At 46.1% G+C, this 17262-nt stretch overlaps 1 protein-coding gene across 2 annotated transcripts in view; it reads right to left on the bottom strand.

The window, feature by feature from the left end:
* Nucleotides 1-5226: 5226 nt before the first annotated feature.
* DBN1 (drebrin 1) overlaps nucleotides 5227-17262 on the bottom strand; it is a 132859-nt gene continuing 120823 nt past the window's right edge. For both annotated transcript variants that reach the window (XM_044277733.1, XM_044277734.1), the window contains exon 13: nucleotides 5227-6194. In XM_044277733.1, coding sequence (XP_044133668.1) covers nucleotides 6106-6194 — 89 coding nt within the window. In that variant the 3' untranslated portion in view covers nucleotides 5227-6105. The remainder of the gene's footprint in view (nucleotides 6195-17262) is intronic.

The raw sequence follows: 17262 nt of genomic DNA, 5'->3' as shown, positions 1-17262 counted from the left end.
GGCCATAGCCCAGTGCTCACCCTCAGCTGCCCCTATGTGTGCAATCACTTGGGCCCTCCGGATGTCGTCAGAGGTGGACCTGCCCAGCATGAAGCCCGACTGATCGCTGTGCAGTACTGAAGTGACTTTTTTTACATTTAGTATAACTTTTATTGGTCGTTTTATAAACTTAGTGATACCTTATTTCTATCTAACCTACTATTAAAACTATCTACTGGACCCTCTAGTGTGCTGTTTGATTTAGCTGTACTTGGATTTTGATAGCCTGGTGGCAGCGCACTTGCTCCAGTAGCTATCTAATATTTGTCTCGACGTCTGCCTGCTATCACACTATTAAGAGGTATCTAGCAGCTTAAAACCCTATGAGCTGCCCCCCCCGACATGTTTTGCCATATACATGGAGTCTTCAGGGGAACGGGCAGTCTACTGAAGTGACTACTCTATTAAGACGAGTTGCCAGAACTCTAGTGAGAATCTTATAATCTAGATTCAAAAGGGAAATAGGACGGTATGATCCGCATTCCAACGGGTCTTTATTGGGCTTCAGAATAACCACAATTGTGGCTTCATACATAGAGTCCGACAAACATCCATGGGTATGAGCAGTCTTATATAATTTGTGTAGTTGTGAGCCTAATATGTCAGTGTATCTGGAGTATACTTCTATTGGGATGCCATCTGGGCCAGGGGCCTTCCCAGCAGGGAGGTCCGTGATTGCTAGTTTAATCTAATCCAAAGTGATATCATCATCCAAGACACCTTTATCCAGATCACTCAGCCGAAGGTGGCACCTCAAGAAGGTATTCCTCCATCTCGCGCGCTGTGTAAGTCACAGTGGAATCATATAGATCTGTGTAAAAGCTCTCAAAGCATTCTAGGATACCATCTGCTGACTCCTTCACTAGCCCATCAAGGCCCCTAATTCTGATAACGGGGGGGGGGGAGGGGGAGACATGTTGCTGCCATGCGCTAAGTGCGCAAGGAGCTTGCCAGCCTGATTGCCCATCTCAAAAGTCTGCTGTTTGAGAAAGAATGATTTGCAGTTAATTTTTTCTGACAGATGCATCATGTATAGTCTGCCCCTGTTAAGCCATTCTAGTCTATGCGTCTCAGTTGGGGAGGATGTGAAAGCATTTTCTGCGTCCTTGCATCTAGTGTGCAATTCCACCTCTTTGTGCTGCATGTCTTTCTGGATGAAGGATATTGATGATTTGAGGCAACCTCTCAGATATGCCTTCATCGTTTCCCATAACAGCAAGCCATCTGTCTCAATATCCTCCAAAAACATCAGACGCTGATCAGGAACCCTGTCATTGGAGGTGAGAAGAGATAACCAGAAAGGGTGGATGCGCATCTTTCTTCCCTGTCTGGCAACATCAGGGAGTTTAAGCTCAGCCAATATCAGGTGTGGTCTGAAGGACCCTGGGGCCCATATCTCACATCATTAGGATTGGTATAAACCAGAGCATTCCCTAGAATATAATCAATCCGGGAAAGAGCTCCCCTGGAAGGTGTGAAGCATGATTATTCCTGTAGAAGTGGATGTCTGATCCTCCACAAATCCAGCCACCCCATCTCAGCAGCTACTCTGGAAAGAACAGTGTCAGAAGGAGAATCATCATTCCCGCTAGAATCCCCACGAAATCTATCATCCCACAATGCATTACCATATTAAAATCGCCCATGCAAAGCAGTCTAACTTTGGGGTATTGCGTGACAAATCCAATCACAGTTTGCAGTAGGGAGGTAGAAGCAGGCGGCGGATTATATACATTAATTACTACGTAGGGGGTACAGTTAAGGCTACTTTCACACTTGCGTTTGATCGGATCCGTTCTGAACGGATCCGATCATATTAATGCAGACGGAGGCTCCGTTCAGTACGGATCCGTCTGCATTAATAACTTAGAAAAATTTCTAAGTGCGAAAGTAGCCTGAGCGGATCCGTTCAGACTTTCAATGTAAAGTCAATGGGGGACGGATCCGCTTGAAGATTGAGCCATATGGTGTCATCTTCAAGCGGATCCGTTCCCATTGACTTACATTGTAAGTCTGGACGGATCCGCACGCCTCCGCACGGCCAGGCGGACAGCTGAACGCTGCAAGCAGCATTCAGCTGTCCGCCTGGCCGTGCGGAGGCGAGCGGAGCGGAGGCTGAACGCCGCCAGACTGATGCAGTCTGAGCGGATCCGCATCCATTCAGACTGCATCAGGGCTGGACGGAAGCGTTCTGCTCCGCTCGTGAGCTCCTTCAAACGGAGCTCACGAGCGGACAGCAGAACGCTAGTGTGAAAGTAGCCTAATATGCGCATACAGGAAAATATATTGACCCTCTGGATCAATAACCAATTGATGCACCTCCCATCTTAGACTACTATAAACCATAATAGCAACCCCCCTAGAGTGTGAGCTTCCAAATGCGTTAGCCAAGTATTGAACCCCGGGTTTTTTAAGTCTACTCCCGGTCTCTGGCATCAGGTGGGTTTCTTGTAGACCAATAATGTGAGGGTTAAAGGAGCGAATGTGTGAGAATACCGCAATCCTTTTGTTTGGATCCCCCAATCCCCTTACATTCCACAACAAGATTTTCATGGAGGCCATTTCGATTTATCTCTGGTCTTATAGGATGTCTTCCTACTCTTTCCACTGGAGAGAAGCAAACCATTACTAGACACCAATGCCCTGTCATCCCTCTATCTAGCCCTGCTAGAATAAAAATCCATACCCGAAAAAAACAAATCCTAAAAAGGAACATAACTTAGTACGTTTAAGTAACAAGGTGATTATATGGTCATTGGAATCTGATCCAACTAGTATATGGGCCCATATTTCGGGGACCTGCATAGTGCTATTAGATAGAATACCTATGCAGGTAGTGCTTGATTACTTGCTTAATCCTCGCTTGGCTGAGGATGAGATCTCTGTCCTTCCAATTTAATAATCTCGCAAGGAGAGGCCTCGGTGGAGCTCCAGGAGGAGGGGATTTGGCGGGAAACCTGTGCACCCTTTCTATGGCGTATGCGTTGGAAAATGGCACTTCTGGGTATAGTGCTTTGAACCAAAGCTCAAGGAAAGTGGCAGGGTCCCGACCCTCTGCTTTTTCCGGAAGACCCAGGATTCAGACGTTGTTTCATCTGGCTCTGTTCTCCAGATCATCACACTTCTGCTGTCACTGATTCAGAGTGAAGACGGGGAATTGGAGCAGATCTCAGATGCGTGCTTACATGTCGGCAGTTGGCCACGCCCTCCTATGATGCAGTTTTTAAAGCCAAACACAGAGTTGATTTAAAAAACAAAACAGATGAGCTCTATACTCTTTTATAACCTTGAGTTTTATTACCATTTTTTTACCGATGAGCTCTATACTCTTTTATAACCTTGAGTTTTATTACCATTTTTTTACCGATGAGCTCTATACTCTTTTATAACCTTGAGTTTTATTACCATTTTTTTACCGATGAGCTCTATACTCTTTTATAACCTTGAGTTTTATTACCATTTTTTTTTTTGTTTTGTTTTTTTTTAGAGGAAAGTAAAGTACGTAACCTCTGTAATGTCACCTCTCTAGAGCAGTATGGGGGAAAACATTGGCACAAAAAAAAGAGTTCAAAAAAATAAGTGCAGGGTGTGCTGTCTTTTTATTTTTATATATAAAAATATAAAAACAAAAGTGGACGTCTATGGGACAAAAACACAGATGAGGGAAATAATGCAAGACCAAGAGCATGCTACGATTTAAAATTTAAAAGTGTTATTAACTGAAATAAAAATGAGCCTCAACGGTGAAAAAACTTCACTAAGAATAAACCGTGTTTGTCTTGCAGTTAGTATTCTCCCCAAAGACTTTTATGTAGGGCTGCAGCTATCGACTATTTTTGTAATCGAGTATTCTATTGATTATTCAACGATTAATAGAGTACTCTAATAACAAAAAACAAATTAAAAGAACGTTTCTTTATAAAAACTCATCCCCCTGTGCTTTCAGTTGCCCCCCCATGCCATCAGGCTCCGCCTTGTACACCAGCTGCCACACCCGGGGGCAGCTTCCACCCAGTGCCATCAGGCTCCCCCCCTAGCCATGTTCCCAGCACCAGTGAAATTAAATACTTATCTCTCCTGTAGGAGCACCGCTCCACAGCTCCTTCATCTTCTCCCGCTGCTGCACTGTTGTCCTGATGTCACACAGCGTCAGTTCATAGTGCACGCAATTCCATGCAATATATGTAACTGCTGTTCGCCGTCTAAAAAGCTTTAAAAAAAAAAAAAAAAGCCATCCAAAAATGCACCAAAAACTGCAAAAAAAAAAAAAAAAAATAGAAATAAAACTGTTACAGCAGAATAACACACATTTTTTGGTCAACATTTTTAAATGCATGTTGAAATGGACATGTTAAATTTTTTTTTATATTTTTTTGTGTAGATTATGCATATTTTTTGTGTGTGGATTTTGTGCTGAAATCCATGAGCAGGTGGTTAGTAATGCATCCGTGAAGGAGCCACGGGTCCGATTTTTGCTGTCCGTGTAGCATCCGTGTTTCACTGACACTGATCACTGAAAAATAATTTTCAAAGCATCTCTTCTTAATGATCTGTAAAACACGGATGCAACACTGATGGCATCCGTGTTATATCCATGGTTTTCACTGACCCATAGACTATAATAGATGTGATGGATCCGTGAACAAACAACGGACAAAATAGAGCATGCATCCGTGTCCATGCACGGACCGTGCTAAAACACCGATGTCTGAATACACACATTAAAATAAATGTTAGCGTGTGCTGTCTGTGGAGAACACCTACAGCACACGTCCGTGAAACACTGATGTGTTTAATTCTCATTCACACGTCAGTGTTCTGTCAGTGATTTTTTTAGCCAAACCAGGTGTGGCTCTAAAGATAGAACAGATGAGGCTCCAATCCTGGTTTTGGCTGACAATCACTGATGGAAATCACTGAACAAAACACTGACGTGTGGATGAGGCTTGATACAGTATCAGCAAAGTATACGAGATAAAAATGTCAAGACCTCAAATGCTGCATATGTACTATATAGACTTTAGATTACCATCAGCATTTTTAAAAAGGGGGGTGGGGGTGATCAGTTCCAGTAGTGTTAAATTCTAAATCAGCCAACAAAGAGTATCCATTAAATGATCAAATTGTCAAAATTAGTTCAATTTGGACCATAAAGCCCACTTTCTAAAATAACCACAATAGTCCACATTTGGATCCAAACTCCTTTATTAACACACGAGCACAGTCTGTACAGTGTTGTGCTTTCAGAACGTTACTAAACATGGAAAAAGAAAATGAAGCTTTGCTGTAGGTCATGAAATGAGAAGGCGCAAGGAGTCAAAGAGGTGGTCAACAGAAAAAAATATCTGTGTGCACAACTTCCCTTCATCTTCACTAGCCTACCAGCAGGAGCTTATGATCCAAGAACAAGGCATGGCACCCCCGCATCCAGGGAATAAATAGGAGCACTGAGCAAATGAATAATATGAAGGAAAAGGGGGGGATGCTACAGTGGAAAATATGCCCCCTGCCCCACAGGGTTGTGCAGGGGTATTAAGAGTTAATTATTGCCATAAGTTTCTATTTTGCTTCCTCAAAAAGCTGCAGGAACAAGTTACAAAGATAAAACTACAACATGAAATCCTCTTTGCATCCTTCAATCCGAATGCAAAAGGCAGTCGGCACAGGCTGGTCAAAAAAAAAGAATAAAAAAAAAAAATCCAGCTAATAACACTGAGGGAACCAGGCGCTTGGCTGCTGCTCCTGGATCTGATGCACAAGTTCTGCGCAACCTAGAGGGGTTAATAGCAATCCCCAAAATCGTGTCAAATAAAGCAGAGAGATGCCAGCAAGGCTATGACTGGCTTATTAGAATATATAGAAAATAATAACTGAAAGGAGGTAAAGAAAATGACAACCTGTCTCCTACCCCCCAAAATCACATATGGTGGTAAAGAGAGGGGGAAGCAGGCAGAGTCGTACGAGCATGGCTCCAGCAGGGGCAGAAGCCTCAGCCATTACTACAATACTTTGCTGTTAAACGGCTGTGTCACGTATTTTAGTCACATGTAAATGGAGAAGGGATTACTAAGCACTTTCACCAAAGCCGCCTCCTTCTTCATCTTCTTCCTCTTCTTCCATGACCGGGTCAGAGTCCCAACATGTGATGTCAATCTCTGAAATACATAACAGTATGTTAGCTGGTGATCAGTACAGACACTCTTCGTAAATGCATCACGGGATATACAGAAGACAACAATTGTCATATGCTGGGTGTGATTTGTGCTCAAATGTCTAATCTTCCACAATTTTTTACTTCATTTTCTATTTTTTATTTTTTGCAGGACATTTTTGCAGGACACAAGGGGCTTTCATCTTACATCTTTTTAATTTGTGAGGCTTATGTGTAATGAAAATCATATTAAAAACATTCTGTAATTAATTACATTTATCCCAAAAGTTAACCCTTCTGTGCATATTAATGCCAAATATATAGGTCCTTCTAAAAAAAAAAAAAAAAAAAAAAAAAAAAAAAAAAAAAAGCATATTGTGATAAAGTTCATTATTTTCGGTAATGTACTGATAAACATTAGACTTTCATATATTTTAGATTCATTACACACAACTGAAGTAGTTCAAGCCTTTTATTGTTTTAATATTGATGATTTTGGCATACAGCTCATGAAAACCCCAAATTCCTATCTAAAAAAATTAGCATATTTCATCCGACCAATATAAGAAAAGTCACCCTTCAAATAATTATGTTCAGTTATGCACTCAATACTTGGTCGGGAATCCTTTTGCAGAAATGACTGCTTCAATGCGGCGTGGCATGGAGGCAATCAGCCTGTGGCACTGCTGAGGTGTTATGGAGGCCCAGGATGCTTCGATAGCGGCCTTAAAGGGATTCTGTCACCTCCCCTAAGGCAAAAAACGATTTAAAACCAGCCATGCAGCACAGCTTACCTGGATTAGGCTGTGCTGTTCAATCTTGAAATCCGTCCAGCAGTTAGTTCAAAAAACTAGTTTGATCAATGAGGAAATGCGTCCTGAAGGTGCCCAGAGGGGCGTTTTTTTCTTCTGAGAGAGCCCAGTCCCGCCCCTCTTTCAGTGCCCAGCCCGCCTTCCTTGTATTTTCTAACTGCCGCCCCCAGCCTGCCACAGCCTCTCCTGCCTCTCCTCCCCCTCCCTCACGCCGAACGAAGTCTCGCACAGGCGCAGTACCCACTGAGGGCTGCGCCTGTGCGATCATCAGGAGACTGAGGGCGGCAGCTTCATCTTCGTCACTGGGCATGCGCCGAGCCCAGTGACGTCCGATGCTCGCTCTTCCCTGCTGACTGAGGGAAGAGCGAGCATCGGACGTCACTGGGCTCGGCGCATGCCCAGTGACGAAGATGAAGCTGCCGCCCTCAGTCTCCTGATGATCGCACAGGCGCAGCCCTCAGTGGGTACTGCGCCTGTGCGAGACTTCGTTCGGCAAGAGGGAGGGGGAGGAGAGGAAGGGGAGGCTGTGGCAGGCTGGGGGCGGCGGTTAGGAAGTAAAAGGAAGGCGGGCTGGGCACTAAAAAAGGGGCGGGACTGGGCTCTCTCAGAAGAAAAAAACGCCCCTCTGGGCACCTTCAGGACGCATTTCCTCATTGATCAAACTCGTTTTTTGAACTAACTGCTGGACGGATTTCAAGATTGAACAGCACAGCCTAATCCAGGTAAGCTGTGCTGCATGGCTGGTTTTAAATCGTTTTTTGCCTTAGGGGAGGTGACAGAATCCCTTTAAGCTCATCCAGAGTGTTGGGTCTTGCGTCTCTCAACTTTCTCTTCCCAATATCTCACAGATTCTCTATGGGGTTCAGGTCAGGAGAGTTGGCAGGCCAATTGAGCACAGTAATACCATGGTCAGTAAACCATTTACCAGTGGTTTTGGCACTGTGAGCAGGTGCCAGGTCGTGCTGAAAGATGAAATCTTCATCTCCATAAAGCTTTTCAGCAGATGGAAGCATGAAGTGCTCCAAAATCTCCTGATAGCTAGCTGCATTGACCCTGCCCTTGATAAAACACAGTGGACCAACACCAGCAGCTGACATGGCACCCCAGGCCATCACTGACTGTGGGTACTTGACACTGGACTTCAGGCATTTTGGCATTTCCCTCTCCCCAGTCTTCCTCCAGACTCTGGCACCTTGATTTCCGAATGACATGCAAAATTTGCTTTCATCCGAAAAAATAAGTACTTTGGAACACTGAGCAACAGTCCAGTGCTGCTTCTCTGTAGCCCAGGTCAGGCGCTTCTGCCGCTATTTATGGTTCAAAAGTGGCTTGACCTGGGGAATGCGGCACCTGTAGCCCATTTCCTGCACACGCCTGTACACGGTGGCTCTGGATGTTTCTACTCCAGACTCAGTCCACTGCTTCCGCAGGTCCCCCAAGGTCTGGAATCGGTCCTTCTCCACAATCTTCCTCAGGGTCCGGTCACCTCTTCTCGCTGTGCAGCGTTTTCTGCCACACTTTTCCCTTCCCACAGACTTCCCACTGAGGTGCCTTGATACAGCACTCTGGGAACAGCCTATTTGTTCAGAAATTTCTTTCTGTGTCTTACCCTCTTGCTTGAGGGTGTCAATGATGGCCTTCTGGACAGCAGTCAGGTCGGCAGTCTTACCCATGATTGCGGTTTTGAGTAATGAACCAGGCTGGGAGTTTTTAAAAGCCTCAGGAATCTTTTGCAGGTGTTTAGAGTTAATTAGTTAATTCAGATGATTAGGTTAATAGCTCGTTTAGAGAACCTTTTCATGATATGCTAATTTTTTTAGATAGGAATTTGGGGTTTTCATGAGCTGTATGCCAAAATCATCAATATTAAAACAATAAAAGGCTTGAACTACTTCAGTTGGTGTGTAATGAATCTAAAATATATGAAAGTCTAATGTTTATCAGTACATTACAGAAAATAATGAACTTTATCACAATATGCAATTTTTTTTAGAAGGACCTGTATATTCAGTGCACAATGGTGGAGATTTATCCAGAATTGTGGCATCAGAAAGTTACAAGTTTTACACAAGCACCGTTTTATTTTTAAGTTGCAACCTTTTGATCCTTTTCTGCAACACTTACCACTTTTTTTTCCTTTTTTAAAAAAAAATAAAGTAGGTGGGCCATGGGAGCAGCCTGACACATGTATCATTACTTACGTCAGTTTTCAGGCGCAAGTAATACGTGAAACCAAGCCAGCTCCTAGCTGGCATACGTAGCTTTTGAGATTCTGGTTCATGTATCAGCTGAGATGCACCATAATTATTAAAGAGGCATGCATCTCTTAATAATTTTGATGCATTTTGCTCCACCGTGCTGGAGATCAATTCTTGACAAATCTCACCCTGTGTAATTTACAGGAATGTACACTGAATATTGAGACAAGACCAAAGCCTATTTCAGTTTTAGATCAGTTTTACAGACAAGAACGGGTACTTCAGCTTGTTATTCTGATCTAGTTGATCACACTACCAGGAAAGTTTGTTTCTGCACCTGTGGGCAACATGATGGAGTATCAGAGTGACCATATAATTGAGACATGAACAAGACAGGTCCTGATAAGGTCATCAGGTCCACAGGTGAATGGTGCTGCAGAGGTGGACCCAATCAGCAGCAGAATAATAGACATAAATTTGAAGGGAATCTGTCACCAGCAACCTTCCTACGGCATCGCCATTATTCTTGTTGCACCCAACTCCACTTCTTTCTGTGGCCAGCTCCTCCCTGACTGCTTTGATTGTCAGGGCCAGGCAGTGAGGGACCTGCTGGCCACAAATGAGTGGAGCTTGGATGCAACAAGAACAATGGTGACACGCTCATTGCACCAAATTCCACTAACTTGTATATTAAAAGGATTGTCTCTTTGCGATCGCCACTTCCAGGGCATTAGACTACACGTCATCTCCTGTGGAGTGGCGGCACAATGTAATTATACGTACTGGCTCCATTCATCATTGCGCTGCACTTTTGAGACAATGTGCATTGTGAGGAAGCAGTGCTGGCATGGAGCGACACCTCCTCCTTAAACAGATGATCGGTGGAGTCATCAAAATATATGGCCGGACAACCCCTTTAAGAAAAAGTATCACAATTCCAGAACAGAGCTTCGGATCAACAAAAGAAAAACTGTGTTTTAACCTATGTGACTATGCAAACAGATTGATAGGGAGGTCACTGGTGACCGATTCCCTTTAAGTGAGTTATGTATAAAGACCAGCAGAACGTCATGTCAGCTGTCATTAGTAACCTCTTTTTCTCTGACACTCAGGGTGAACAGTGCTACTTGTCCATACCAGAAAGAGAATTTGTGCAGTGCATGGAATTATTGAAGCATGCAATAAAGTGTTTAACATATAGATGACACAGTGTGAGATAGGCCTCATGCACAGGACAGTTTATTTTCACGGTCCGCAAAAACGGGGTCCGTAGGTCCGTGATCCGTGACCGTTTTTTCGTCCGTGGGTCTTCCTTGATTTTTGGAGGATCCACGGACATGAAAAAAAAAGTCGTTTTGGTGTCCGCCTGGCCGTGTGGAGCCAAACGGATCCGTCCTGAATTACAATGCAAGTCAATGGGGACGGATCCGTTTGACGTTGACACAATATGGTGCCATTTCAAACTGATCCGTCCCCATTGACTTTCAATGTAAAGTCTGGAGTTCTTTTATACCATCGGATTGGAGTTTTCTCCAATCCGATGGTATATTTTAACTTGAAGCGTCCCCATCACCATGGGAACGCCTCTATGTTAGAATATACTGTCGGATATGAGCTACATCGTGAAACTCAGATCCGACAGTATATTCTAACACAGAGGCGTTCCCATGGTGATGGGGACGCTTCAGGTTAGAATATACTGAAAAACTGTGTACATGACTGCCCCCTGCTGCCTGGCAGCACCCGATCTCTTACAGGGGGATATGATAGCACAATTAACCCCTTCAGGTGCGGCACCTGAAGGGGTTAATTGTACTATCATATCCCCCTGTAAGAGATCAGGGCTGCCAGGCAGCAGGGGGCAGACCCCCCCTCCCCAGTTTGAATATCGTTGGTGGCACAGTGTGCGCCCCCCATCAGGCCCCCCGTCCTCCCTCTAGTGTAATAAATCATTGGTGGCACAGTGTGCGCCCCCCATCGGACCCCCCTTCCTCCCTCTAGTGTAATAAATCGTTGGTGGCACAGTGTGCGCCCCCCATCGGCCCCCCCTTCCTCCCTCTATTGTTATAAATCGTTGGTGGCACAGTGTGCGCCCCCCATCGGCCCCCCTCCCTCTATAGCAGTAACAACATTGGTGGCCAGTGTGCGGCCTCCCATCTCCCCCCCCCCCCTCCCCCGATCATTGGTGGCAGCGGAGTTCCGATCGGAGTCCCAGTTTAATCCCTGGGGCTCCGATCGGTAACCATGGCAACCAGGACGTTACTGCAGTCCTGGTTGCCATGGTTACTTAGCAATAGTACAATAGTAGAAGATTCATAGTTACCTGCTTGCTGCTGCGATGTCTGTGTCCGGCCGGGAGCTCCACCTACTGGTAAGTGACAGGTCTGTGCGGCGCATTGCTGTCACTTACCAGTAGGAGGAGCTCCCGGCCGGTCACAGACATTGCAGCAGCAAGCAGGTAAGTATGAATCTTCTACTGTTGTACTATTGCTAAGTAACCATGGCAACCAGGGCTGCAGTAGCTTCCTGGTTGCCATGGTTACCGATCGGAGCCCCAGCAATTAAACTGGGACTCCGATCGGAACTCCGCTGCCACCAATTATCGGGGGGGGGGGGGGGGGGGAAGAGATGGGAGGCCGCACACTGCCACCAATGTTGTTACTGCTATAGAGGGAGGGGGGCCGATGGGGGGCGCACACTGTGCCACCAACGATTTATAACAATAGAGGGAGGAAGGGGGGGCCCGATGGGGGGCGCACACTGTGCCACCAACGATATTCAAACTGGGGAGGGGGGGGGTCTGCCCCCTGCTGCCTGGCAGCCCTGATCTCTTACAGGGGGATATGATAGTACAATTAACCCCTTCAGGTGCCGCACCTGAAGGGGTGAATTGTGCTATCATATCCCCCTGTAAGAGATCGGGTGCTGCCAGGCAGCAGGGGGAAGTCTTGTACAAAGTTTGTAGTGTATTCTAACTAGAAGCGTCCCCATCACCATGGGAACGCCTCTGTGTTAGAATATACTGTCTGATATGAGTTTTCACGAAGTGAAAACTTAGATCTGAACAAGCTTTTATGCAGACGGATCTTCGGATCCGTCTGTATGAAAGCAACCTACGGCCACGGATCACGGACACGGATGCCAATCTTGTGTGCATCCGTGTTCTTTCACGGACCCATTGACTTGAATGGGTCCGTGAACCGTTGTCCGTCCAAAAAATAGGACAGGTCTTATTTTTTTGACGGACAGGATACACGGATCACGGCCTCGGCTGCAAAACAGTGCATTTTCCGATTTTTCCACGGACCCATTGAAAGTCAATGGGTCCGCGAAAAAAAACGGAAAACGGCACAACGGCCACGGATGCACACAACGGTCGTGTGCATGAGGCCATAGGCTGTCAGATCTGACAGCCTATCTGATTACTCAGTAGTCTCAACAATTTTGCCTCCGCACGGCCAGGCGGACATCCGAACGCTTCAATTCGGGTGTCCGCCTGCTGAGCGGAGCGGAGGACAAACTGTGCCAGACTGATGCATTCCGAGCGGATCCGCATCCACGCAGAATGCATTGGGGCTGTACGGATCCGTTCGGGGCCGCTTGTCAGAGCCTTCAAACGGAACTCACAAGCGGAGCCCCAAACGCAAGTGTGAAAGTAGCCTAAATTAGTGAGACAGGGTCACTAAAATGGTAGTGTTGCGTGATATGCTCGTTAATTGCTTCTCAGCTATGCCTAATTGTTTCTGACCCTCATGCTCCAGTGATAGGCAACCTGCGGCTCTCCAGCTGTTGCAGAACTACAACTCCCAGCATGCAAAGACTGCCTACAGCTTTCAGCCTACAGCAGGGCATGGTGGGAGTTGTAGTTTTGCAACAGCTGGAGAGCCGCAGGTTGCCTATCACTGCTCTAGTCTAGAGTGGGGAGATAGGCTTACTGGCTGTAGTCAGAGCACTCGCCCTGAAAAAAGAGCGACCCCCAGCCGCAGGAACATTACTCGTCCCTCGCCTAACAGCTGCCTACAAGCACCGCAAGAAATTTTAGTAACACCGTCTCACTTATTTTAACGGGAATAATAAAAGTTACATACCACAAAATACAGTGCAATCTGCAGGCAGCATGTTATAGAGCAGGAGGAGCTGAGCAGACTGATCTTGTAGGAAAAGATTCCGTAAAACGTATATTTTATACAGTTATATCTCTCCTCTTTCTGACTTTATTATACACAGGTGTTATTAATGTTACCAGCATTTTCTATATAAGTGTGCATATAGATATAGCTGTCAGCCACCGATAACACCTCCCCCATGTACAATGAAATCTGAAATAGCAGAGATTTGAAGGCAAGTTTTACTGAATCTTTTCCCATAAAACTATGTATTAATCTGCTCAGCTCCCCCTGCTCTATAACATGCTGCCTACAATTGCACTGCATTTTATTGTGACAGGTCCACTTTAAAAGTCACAATAAATTTTACCCATCCATCACTCATTTGCAATAGTTTTTAAAGGGAGTCTGTCACCTCCATATGGTCATATACAGTGCTTACATCACTTTACTCCTCCCCAGCCTCTTCCTTTGCCCGCCCTCCAAGTCCGGACCTATCGATGAGGCAAGAGACTTTCCAGGGTGGGCAAAGGAAGAGGCTGGGGAGGAGTAAAGTGAAAAGAAGGCAGAGCAGCTTGGGCACTTACACACTGAACGCCGCCCCTGGTCACTTGCGAGTGCTCATTTGCATATGAATTAAACTTTGTTTTTCCTGCTGGTGCAAGTCTCAAGAAAAGAACAAAGGTACCGTTACAATCCTGTATAGGTGTGCTACAGAGCCATGTAAGCACTGTATATGGCCATATGGAGGTGACAGACTCCCTTTAACCACACCGCTTCCAATCACCTACTGCAATAAATCTGACATAAAAGAAACTGTTCTCACTTATGTAAGGAACAACAAAACCAATAATTGCATCTGGCAGGAGGTCCTATTATCCTCTCTTTGCATCATGCTTGGAAACTACATGAGTCACATACATTGGAAAAAAGCAAAATATATACTGCAGACGTATGCATCCCTATGCCTATAGAGGCATATTCCTACCATTGACTTTCAGACAGATCTTTGTAAAACTGCATTCTCGTGCATTATACAAACTGCTAAATGTGAACATGACCGGAGAGGAAAATGTTTTGTGTGCATGGGGAGCATAGTTATAGCCTAGATAAATGGACAAAGTAGAGGATTGGCGCCAGCACAATCGCATAAAGAAAAACACAAAAAGGTGACATCCCCCTGCCGCTTTATTGGTTGGCATTTGTCATATCTAGTGGCCAAAAATGCCTTCAGTGCACTCTTATCGGCTAACCTACACAATAGCAGGGATCAGTCTGCTGCCAGGGTATAAGGGAATCTGGGACGTCTGACCACCAGCACTAAACAAATGGATGTTCTAAGAGGGAATTAAAACACTATGGGGCGCCATGACATGGATGTAACAGCAATATCTAGAGCAGGGGTCAGCAACCTTTAGAACTCTAGCTGTGGTAAAACCACGACTGCCAGCATGCACACTTGCTTGGCTGTTCTCAGAACTGAAAAAGAAGCGAATGAAAGATTGACTTTTACCTGTTTTATTTTATACACCTTCTCTGTGTTTCTTTGTTTTGTAATTGCTTGGTCTCAGTTATTATTATAGTCCTCAACCTGCCTTTATCAATGCAAAAAGCACCTACGGTATATAGTGGTGACATATACTTTGTCACCGCATCTTTCATTTCAGTCTAGTGGGCCCCCTAGAATTTAACCCCTTATGGACACATGACGTAACGGTACATCATGGGTTTAAATCGCGATTGTGGCGCGGCAGAGGTTAATCGGAACAGGATGCCGGCTGAAATCAGGATGCCCTGCCACTTGCCCCCCACACCACCGCTGATCAGCAAGTTTGAACTTTTTTTCCTAACACTTGCCCATTTTTTTTGTTAACTTTTTAGTACGCGAACACTCGTGCCTCCACACACACGCACATACAATAAAGGTTACACACACACACACACACACACATACACACATACATACCCATGGCCCGCCGGATGTTCTCTGTGAAGGAGCCATACGCCCAGATTGCCTCCAACTCAGAGAGCCCCAGTGAGGATGACCCCACGTTCCTCTTGTCATCCGCATCCTCCTCATCATCATCTGATGACGATGAGCCCCAAAGGCGGCGGAGACGCCGCCAGGCGGAGCCAGGGGCCCCATATGCTAGGGACCCTGTGGCCCACCCTAGTACGAGCCGCCCTGGGGTTCGCACTGGTTTCCCAGCCCACCAAATAAGCCCACCAGAGCCCCCTGCCGGTGAACTTAGCTGGTGTCCCCCAGTGGATTTTGAGCCCAAGATTCCAGATTTTGTTGGCAATCCAGGAATCTAGTGAAATTGACTTTTTTAGTTTTTTTTTCAGTGACCTATTTGTGAATCTGATGGTGGAGCAGACGAACCTGTAGGCCCAACAGTTCGTCGCTCAACACCCGGGCTTGTCTTTGGCTAGACCCGGTGGCTGAATGCCGGTCAGTGCAGCCGAGAGGAGGACATTTTGGGGCCTCGTGCTGCACATGGGTCTAGTGCAAAAACCCAGTGTCAGGCAATACTGGAGTAGGGATGTCCTCTACAAGACCCCACTCTACACTATGGCCATGACATGCTCCCAGTTGGAGGCCATCCGGAAATGTCTGCATTATTCAGATAATGCAGCATGTCGTCCCCCCCCCCCCCCCCCCCCCGAGGTGATCCTGCCTATGACCGTCTGTATAAGATATGGCCAGTCATCGATCACTTCGGGGCCAAATTTGCGCAGGCCTAGGTACCTGGAAGGGAGGTCGCGGTTGATGAGTCTCTCGTTGCGTTCAAGGGGAGACTCAGTTTCTGCCAATACATTCCCACTAAGCGGGCGAGGTATGGCGTGAAGCTGTACAAAATTTGTTAGAGTGCCTCAGGGTACACTTACAAATTTCGTGATGTACAAGGTGCGAGATTCCCATATTCAACCCCCAGAATGTCCCCCCACTCTGGGTGTTAGTGGGAAACTCGTGTGGGACCTTATGTACCCACTGCTAGATAACTTTTACGTGGATAACTTTTATACTAGTATCCCCTTGTTCCAGTCCCTCGCCACCAGATCCACGTTCGCTTGTGGGACCGTGCGGAAAAATCAGCGTGGCCTCCCTGCCTACCCCCTCCAGGTACCTATCCGCAGGGGTGAGACCCGTGCCCTTACCAGTGGAAACCTGTTGCTGGTCAGGTATAAGGACAAGAGGGATGTCTTTGTATGGTACACAATCCACGGTAATGGCATCACCCCTGTCCCTGTGCTAGGTACCGCGGCAACGGTCCTCAAGCCCGATTGTATTGTCGACTACAATCGGTATATGGGAGGAGTTGATCTCTCTGATCAAGTCCTCAAGCCATATAACGCCATGCGCAAAACCCGGGCATGGTACAAAAAAGTTGCGGTCTACTTGGTACAGGTTGCCTTGTACAACGCTTTTGTACTATTCTGAAGCGCTGGCAGCACAGGGACATTCCCCCAATTCTATGAGGCAGTCCTCAAGGACCTGATCTTTTCGGACCGGGAAAGAGCAGGCCGGAGTACCTCGGGAATTGGAGGCGCCCGGATCGTCCCTGGCCAACATTTTCCAGGTGTGGTCCCCCATACTGGAAAGAAGGGAAGAACCCCAAAAAGATGCAGAGTGTGTCACAAGAGGTAGATATGGAAGGACACCACCACTCAATGTGACACTTGCCCTGATCATCCGGGCCTCTGCGTTATCGATTGCTTCAGGGAGTATCACACTTCCATGGAGTACAACATTTTTATAATCCCCAACAGTCCCCTAGAGAACATAAAAAACTATGGCTCTCAGACTTTGGAGACACGGAAACACATTTTTTCCCCCATAGTTTTAGTGCAGGCATCCTCAAACTGCGGCCCTCCAGATGTTGTAAAACTATAACTCCCAGCATGCCCAGACAACCTACAGCCATCAGCAGGGCATGGTGGGAATTGTAGTTTTA

The sequence above is a fragment of the Bufo gargarizans genome, chromosome 2, assembly GCF_014858855.1.
Source record: "Bufo gargarizans isolate SCDJY-AF-19 chromosome 2, ASM1485885v1, whole genome shotgun sequence".
NCBI classification, from domain to species: domain Eukaryota; kingdom Metazoa; phylum Chordata; class Amphibia; order Anura; family Bufonidae; genus Bufo; species Bufo gargarizans.
The sequence above is the reverse complement of the archived record's forward strand: the minus strand, read 5'-3'. Positions and strand labels throughout refer to the sequence as shown.